The 8,546-nt window shown below is 35.3% G+C and overlaps 1 protein-coding gene across 1 annotated transcript in view; it reads left to right on the top strand.

The window, feature by feature from the left end:
• The window catches only part of LOC106457086 (histone deacetylase 6-like), a 93,026-nt gene that overhangs the window by 2,725 nt on the left and 81,755 nt on the right, over positions 1 to 8,546 (top strand). Inside the window, exons 3-4 of the mRNA XM_022382905.1 lie at positions 3,654 to 3,688; positions 6,090 to 6,231. Of these exons, the coding sequence (XP_022238613.1) occupies positions 3,654 to 3,688; positions 6,090 to 6,231 (177 nt within the window). The remainder of the gene's footprint in view (positions 1 to 3,653; positions 3,689 to 6,089; positions 6,232 to 8,546) is intronic.

Below are 8,546 nucleotides of genomic sequence, written 5' to 3'. Positions count from 1 at the left end.
AATATTATTTCTGAAATCTATATAGCTGAATTATGGAAAATCTGTTATTAAAACCAAAACAACTTTTATGAAGTTTAAATTCATAAGCCTGTGTTATTAATAATTTGTTGAAGTATGTATGTATTATGTGGAAATTTACAATTTATTAAATCAATATCAGTGTTTAGAAAAAGTTGTTAACTACTTGTAATCTTGTAGACTTAGTGTTAATTATCAGTGGATTTTGATAATAAGCAAGTTTTCTTAATATAGATTTTGAGAAGGCTTTTAATTTAATTTGGCATAATAGTCTATACTTTAAAGTTATGCATAATTTTAAATTCTGATACGATATCTTACCTCCAGCTCATAAAATGCTATCTTGACTTATAGTGCCCTCTATCAGTGCAATTTTCGCTCACTGCTAGCCTTGATACTCCCACTTATTTCTGCATACTAACATGCAAATGATTATGCAGCAACCCTACACCAATAGGAGTGCAATACTACCCCTCTAATAACTAGTGCCCTCTCTAATCTTGCATCTGTTAACTGCTTCTCGATTGACATGTTTTCGCTCGTGGTTTGATTCACTTTTCCACAAGTTTTTACATTCTTAATTTTTATACTTTAATTACATCGTTCTTTACCATTTTCTTTCTCTTTTATGGAGAGCTACGAATTATTTTATTTATCTTCTATCCTCTTTCAATTATGCACTTGCAGTTTCAAGTGGTCATAACTACAACTGCTGTAGCAGAACTACCGACCATGTCAAATTGGTTGGAACCATGATTTTTAACCTATGAAGTGACGGCTCTGGACCGTAGTATTATGCTTCTGGTTACGTATGGACTGGTTCATGATATGATTTACACTGCTGCACCTGTTTTTGGTGTTGCCTCACTTTCTTGTCCGTTTTCTCTGACACTAATCTGTTAGCCATACTCTGACATGTGTCATCCATCTGTACCTGCAATTCGTATTCACACTTGGCTTTGTCTAGTCCAGATTTGTGCATGTAGCTTCCTTTGTTTTCTGTCCTGTTCTTTCTTCTTCCTTGCCAGTTGACTTACATACGTAGTATACATACCACTTTTGGTCTGTCCTCAGAGCTTAGAGTCCTTCTCATCCTATGGTTCCTCATATACCATCCTTTTTACCTTGGCGTTTTGAATGGGGCCTTTTGGTTTCCATCTGTTGTTAGCTGTAGGGTGGGTTTTCTAGTTGCCAGTCTTATTCATGTTGTTTCATTCTTTTTTTTTTCCTGTCTTCCCTGCCTTGCTTCCATTCTGGATTAGTACCTCAATGTGGTTCTCCATGTTTTTCCCCCATCCTATATTGGACCTTTTGTCTTCATTTACTTTAAATCACTTTTTTTTGTAGTCCCTTTTCCTGCTCTTGTTGGAATGCAAACGTTGTTCTTCTGGTGTGTTCATGTTGGATGTTCACAGCATTTTTGTTTTCTTAGTTCCTATGCTATCCTCTTTCCTAATTATGCCCAAGACTTTGGCTGCTTGAGAGGGTACTTCTACCTTCACACTTTCCCCTTCCCTTTTTTCCCATCATTATGACTGTTCTGATCCCACCCGCCTCCTTTGCCCAGTAAGGGCTCTTTGATGATATGCGACACATTGTACTTGTACCTTCCATGGTTTCTGAGTCCATTTGTTTCTTCAATGAAATCCTCGCCTCTCCTGTGACCTTTTTTCTATTTCCCTTCTGGGTTGAATTCACCTGTTAATTTGCATAGCGTTTTTCTTCCTTTTCCCCTGATGACTGTTGCCTTTTTCATATTTTCTTCCCTTTAGATCCATCACCTTAACTTGTCCCTGGCTGCACATTTCCATCTTCCCTTGGGAGACATCATCAGCAATATAACTGTTTATCTGTGTGTGGTAGGTACTCTGTTCATTTTCTTTTTCTTTGCAGGGGCATTTATTGCATATTTGAATCCTACTCTGTGACAAGTGTTGCCTGACCAGGTATGCTTAGTCTTATATCTGCACTGTATGACTTGTGATCATATACCATGCTAAATGACTGTGACGTTGAGGCTCTTCCTACTGTAGACCTGATGTGAAATTCCTGATGCTGCCAGATGTTGGTTAATTAACTCCATCAATATGTCCTAAATGTATCAAAATACAATATCATAACACATCACAAGGTTATGTTACACACACCATTGAGATGGGGTGTTTTGCAGAACCACCATCGACATGGTTGCTGTGCTTTTCAAAACCAGGTATCATGGTCACCCATTGCACTGTCTCTGGTGCTTGAGTCCCCTGGACACTCCAACACTTTTTTTTCCTTTTTCTAGAGGTGCATGGGAGTCCTTGCCACTTACCAGTTCCTAGCCACTGGGGTGGTGGACTGTGGAGGCCTGTCCTCCTGAGTGTGCACAATACCACTCAGTTAAGAGTAGGACAGTGGCATTCTTCTGGTGTATATGATATGATGCCCTTCCTACTGCATACCTGATGTATAATTCCAGACACCACCAGGTGTCGGATGTATCACTCTGCCATATAATGCAGTTTGTTCATCCTGCTGAGGCACCTTCCTTCCTACCATCCATGGGCCTGGATAAATTACCAATGGTGCCAGGTTGTTGACTGGAGATGCAATCCCAAACAGTGGTCCCTTTTCCTACCATCCACTGAATTTCGGTTTCCAGTGGATCTAGTGTTGGCTGTATCTGGACAAGACACATGAATTCCTGCATGTGTAAGACTGGGTACTCACCTCCTACAGTGGACTGGAAGAAAAATTCCCAATGCTGCTAGGTATTGGACCAGAGAGGAACACCCACCCGGGCTCTCCACCTTCCTACCATGTGCCAGATGTTGGCTCCTAGTGAATATGGTGTTGGTTGTGTTGGAGGTGCGCACATGTGGAGGTGGGTTCTTGGTACAGAAGCTCCCTTTCCCTGTCAGTACTTGTTTTTTGAGGTGAAAAGTAGAGGACCCTCTTCCTATCATGGACCTGGTGTACAATTCCAAATGCCACCAGGTGTTGGTTGAGTTGAACTACCATTTATGGTCTGTTACACCCTAGCCAATCTACATCAGGGGCATCCATTACTACAAAAATGGATATGTTAAAATTGTGTTAAATTAAGATGATTGTCAACTAAGGAACACAATCATACATTTTGGCAGGGTAGGAGTCATTTTCAGCTAAAACAATTTTATTTTACTAACAGAATGGTTGGCTTTTGGTGTATTTTTGCCTTCAGATGTGGTGGTTGCAGTAAATTTAAGGGAATTAAAGGGAAGGCTTGATAAATATTTAAATGATAAGGGCTGGCTTTGAGTCTTTTATTTTTTTTTAAAGTTTAGTTGATGGGATGGTGTAGATGGACCAAGAGGTCCTTTGTCTTCACATTATATGTTATATGTTAATATTCTTGTGATATTTAGTATTCACTATAAAAGCCATGATTTTGTGTTGTGAAGTTTATATTAGTATTCATTGTTTGAAGCTTAATTAAAATGTAAACACTTTATTAAAATTAGTTTTTGTGCTGGAATCATTTGGGGATTATATATGTTGACTTGGTATGATGTAGTACATTCAAATTATTGATATTCATTCATTCTGATTATCTTAACATAAATGTTTTATTTCTCTCTCTCATTTTATGCATATTCTTATTTTTGTTTCAGACTATTTCTGATGGGAAACCAGTAAAGAAATTAAGGTAAAAAAATATTCTTGTATTGTTTGAGTAAACAAAAATGAATCAAAAGAAAAAAAAAGATTCTATATTTTTGACTTTTTGTAGCAGTTCAAAACCTAAAATGGATAGTTGTGGTTTAATATGCTGTATGGTGTACAGTTTACAAGTAAAGTATGATAGTGTTATAATTGTGAAATTTCATAATCATTATTGAAAAATAGACCACCAAATTTGGTTCAGCTATTCTTGATATTTTTCATTCTGTCTTTAATGCAGAAATATTTAAAAAAATCAACTATGTTGATTGGTTTTAAAAATGTCTGTATCTAATTTCTTTGTTCTATATCTATTATTCAAAACTGAATGTTGGTTTTCTAACAAAATATACCAACATTCTGTAAGCTTGAAGTTTTATATCATGTATTTTTCAATTAACAACATCTAGCTAACAAACTTCTAAATCATAAATCTTAACCATCAGAAAATCTTATAAATTAGGTATTCACAAAAGTACTACTATGTATTTAAAAAGTGATACTACCTGAAATAAATAATAACAATGCTACCATTGATAGGCAGCCACTTTCATAGATTTCAGTGCCTCTGATTCTGAAATACTATCTCATAGTGAATAGGAAGGATGGACAAAGTAAAAGGAAGCTTTTCTGTAAACATTTGATTTTGAAAATATGTGTTTTATTTACTTTCACATACTCTTCATGATTTTTCCTCAAACTGCTGAAATAATTAAAACTTCTTTATAGAGTAGCTTTTTGACTATTTGTTTTGCTTTATACAGTGCCATAGAAAAGTATTCACCCCTGCAAGGTTTCCACATTTTATTGCCATCTGAGCTTGCAGTCATGAAACTTTTAAATAGGACTTTATGTTTAGAATTTACACAATCTACTCCAATCTGAGAAAGCTAAAAAAAGTTGATATTATGTAAGTTAGATTTTAAAAAAATTAGAATATTTACAATTACATATGTATTCAACCCCTTTGGTACAGCAATCCTAAATCAGTTCAGGTGCAAAAAGTTAGTTTGAAAGGTCACAGTATTTGTGTAATGGTCTCTGTCTGTGTGTAATCAAAGTGGTTTACTTGAATTCAGAGTATATGCATCTGTTCAAGCCACAACTCACTTAGTGATATGACAAACTAACCATGAAGACCAAGGAGTTTTCCAAACAAGTTAGGGATAAAGTGGTAGAGAAGCATAGATCAGGAAAAGGTTGCAAGAAAATTTCAAAGTCCCTGATTATCCCTTTGAGTATGGTGAAGTCCATCATTAAGAAGTGGAATGGGCTTCACACCATCCAGTCACTACCCAGATCAGAACACCCTTCCAAACTAAGCAGCTGGACAAGCAGGAAACTAGTTAGGGATGCCACTGTGAAGGCAACAGTGACTTTGAAAGAGTTGCAAAGTTCCATGTCTAAGATGGGAATCAGTGTTCATACATTGACTGGGAGGTCCCTACACAAAGCTGGCCTGTATGGGTGAATGACAAGAAAGAAGCCATTACTGAAAAAGAATCATCTTAAATCTTGTATGGAAGTTGTGACAAAACATATAAATGATATTGCAGACATGTGGTAGGTTTGTGGTCAGATGAAACAAAAATTGAGATTTTTGGTCTAAATTCAAAGCATTAAATCTGTTGCAAACCCAACACAGCACATCATCCAGTCAATGCCATCCCAATTTTTAGCATGGTGGTGGCAGCATCATGTTATGGGAATGCTTCTCATCAGTAGGGACTGGGAAGTTTGTCAAGATTGAGGGGAAATGAATGGTGCAAAGTACAGGCAAAATATATAAATTGAAATTTGCTGATTACATAAGTATTCAGCCCCCTAAGTCAATACTTGGTGGAAGCACTTTGGGCAGCAATTACTGCTGTGAGTCTTTTTGGATAGGTCTCTACCAGCTTTGCACAATGGAATGGTGTAATTTTTGCCCATTCTAACTGGCAAAATTGCTCCAATTTAACAAGTTCGTTGGGGATCGTGGACTGTAATCTTCAAGTTTTGCCATAAATTTTCTATTGGATCCAAGTCAGGAAATTCACTTTCTTCTTTTGAAACCACTCAAGTGTAGCTTTGTCCTTGTGCTTCAGGTCACTGTCCTGCTGAAATGTGAATTTTTGATCCAGTTTTAGATTTTTAACTGACTCAAGCAGGTTTTCCTCTAGGATTCCTTTGCAGGTTTTGCTGACATTCAACCTCCTTCACCCATAACAGCATTAAATTTGATCATTAGAGTTTTGAATAAAAACAAATTCATTGAAAAAATTTTTTACATTATTTGTATTTCATCAAAATATGACATTACTGGTAGGCCGTGAATACTTTAACAAGGCACTGTATATAGAAATGAAATATTATGTATAAACTATGATATTTGTTTCAAAAAACAGAACAGGACTTGTGTATGACCAACGAATGACAACATACCACTGCTTGTGGGACCCTTATTATCCAGAGAAACCAGAGCGATTTTCTTCTTCACTGGAAAAGTGCAGGGAATATAGTCTCATAGAAAGATGTTTAGAAATTCCTGTGGGTAGAGGCATAACACTGTTTATTAGCTGAGTGAATATTGAGTGTATTTTTATTTAGTTGTAGTAATGAATATGTTAATTAAGTTTTGGCTCTGAATGAAAAAGTTTTTACAGTATTGTAAATTCCTGCTTATTTATTTATATACTTGTGAATTCTTAATTTTCTCTATGATGTTCTTCTATTTTGTATAATGCATTTTTTATGAAAACTCATACCACATAGCAAAGTTTAAGATAATAAGATATAAAATCACGTTTTTTTGTTGTGGGGCTTATCAAAGCAGTTCCTTGATAGATATTCCTGTTGAAAATGGCCGCAACAAATAATTTTTGAAAAGATGAATTAGTATTGCTTCTAATGATCATCGCAGAACAGGTTAAAGGTTTTATACAGTCTTGTAGTTTTACTCACAAAATTTGAAAATCTTTCTATTAAGATTGAGCTTTTTAATACTTTTGTAAATATTTTTTTAAAAGTTATGCAAGCTTTGTCTTTATCTCGTGACATAAAATGATTGCAGAATGACAAATTAAGTTAACCAGTTAGTCTTAGTTACCTAATTTTATATCAAAAACTAGATAATGAATGGAGTAATTTCTGCAGTAATTTTGTAAACATTTAAAACTTTTTTTATCAACCTAAAAACTCATACTACTGTGCATTGGAAGAAATTACACCTTTTTTCTGTAAATAATTAGACAAATTTAAATAAAGGTTGATTTTTTGTTCATATTTTGACTGCAAAAAATAATTTGATTTCATTAATCAGACTAATTAGTAGTTTTAATACTGTTTATTACTCTGGTAAGCCATTAATAATTAATTGTCTTTTAATATATTTAGTTCTTTCCTGATAGAGTATAGTTTGACAATTCAAGATAAAGATTCAGTGAGCTGTTATGTTGTAGCTGGTTTAGTATAAGCACCTGAAGAAGGCTCAAGGCCAAACATTTCTACTACTAATAAATCCTGGCTTCTATTATTTTATTGAGAGAGTTGATCACTGAATCTGTTCTTAAATTCAAGTCACAAATCTGGTTAGACATTCAGATAAAATATACTAACCTTACTTAATTCTTTTACTGTTCTTATAACCTGTAAATTTGCAAAAAACTTTTCAATATGTCATCTTTGAAATGAGGACATAACTAAGTAAGCCTTCATAAAGACTTTTGAAGAAATTACCCAATGTATTTTTCTCCGTAATGGCTCCGATAAACTCTTTATGAAATAATTATATGTACTCTAGAGTCAAATTTAACAAAACACTTGGCATTACAAATTTTAGAACAGTATTATAATAAAATCCAAGTAGTGTTAACAAACTTAGTTGACTGAAAAATCCAATGTATTTGTCTGTTGTAGTTTTAAAACCTTCATGCTATAATGTCTGCTGAACAATAAAATATGTTCAACATAATTTATTTCTAATCAGCACATTTATAAGTAGTTACAGCTAAGGCAGAATAGAATATATTGTTATGCCTCCAGTCGTTAATTGATTTTCCGTAAATTCGTTTCCGACGAAACTTTAGCGACACAAGTCCTTACTTAATAAAACTGGTTTATTCTTTCCGAATATAACTTTACGATGCACTTAATTTCAACAATCGCGCTAAAACAAACGCTATAACAACAAACGTACTCAACTTCAATAATACTCTATGACTGCAGATCAATTACTCACTGTCTACACACACATTGTTCCGTCATGTTGTCACCCTCTTATGGCTACCTACCAGACTACCCTATATCTAGTAATCTCCTGACAATTCCCGAAGGTTCGAGAGAACGAGTCACGTGACCTCGCTGACGCAACACTGCCCCCTCCTTAGTATTGTTCGTCCCAAACAATAGCCACATACAATAAACCAATAACAATTAACAATAACTTAATTAAATGTACAGAATTACAATCACAAAATTACAATTCAACAAAGTCTCTTAATTTTACGGGACGAATCTTCTTCCATACTGGTCTCCGTCTTGTTGGCTTCTGCTTCATGTGGGGTTCATCTGCTTCATCAGTAAATGTCCTATCGTCGGTAACAGTCACATCAGTGGTAGTAACTTCATCAAGAGCTTCACTGTTTCCCTTCTCAAACAGCGTCATTTGTTCTGTTGTCCACTTCATCCCAACTGAAATGTCCTAGACCGTGATAACGCCAAAGCCTGTTGGCATGCACCACTTTTGGCTTACCTTGCCGACCACACTTTATCTGGAAAGTCACGTCTGAGAGACGATCCACTATGTCATATGGGCCTTCCCATGGAGAAGACAACTTAGGAGACTTCCCTTTGGTCTTCCTGGG

The sequence above is a fragment of the Limulus polyphemus genome, unplaced genomic scaffold (genome assembly GCF_000517525.1).
Source record: "Limulus polyphemus unplaced genomic scaffold, Limulus_polyphemus-2.1.2 Scaffold290, whole genome shotgun sequence".
NCBI lineage: Eukaryota > Metazoa > Arthropoda > Merostomata > Xiphosura > Limulidae > Limulus > Limulus polyphemus.
Note: the sequence above shows the minus strand (reverse complement) of the source record. Positions and strands in the feature narration are given on the sequence as shown.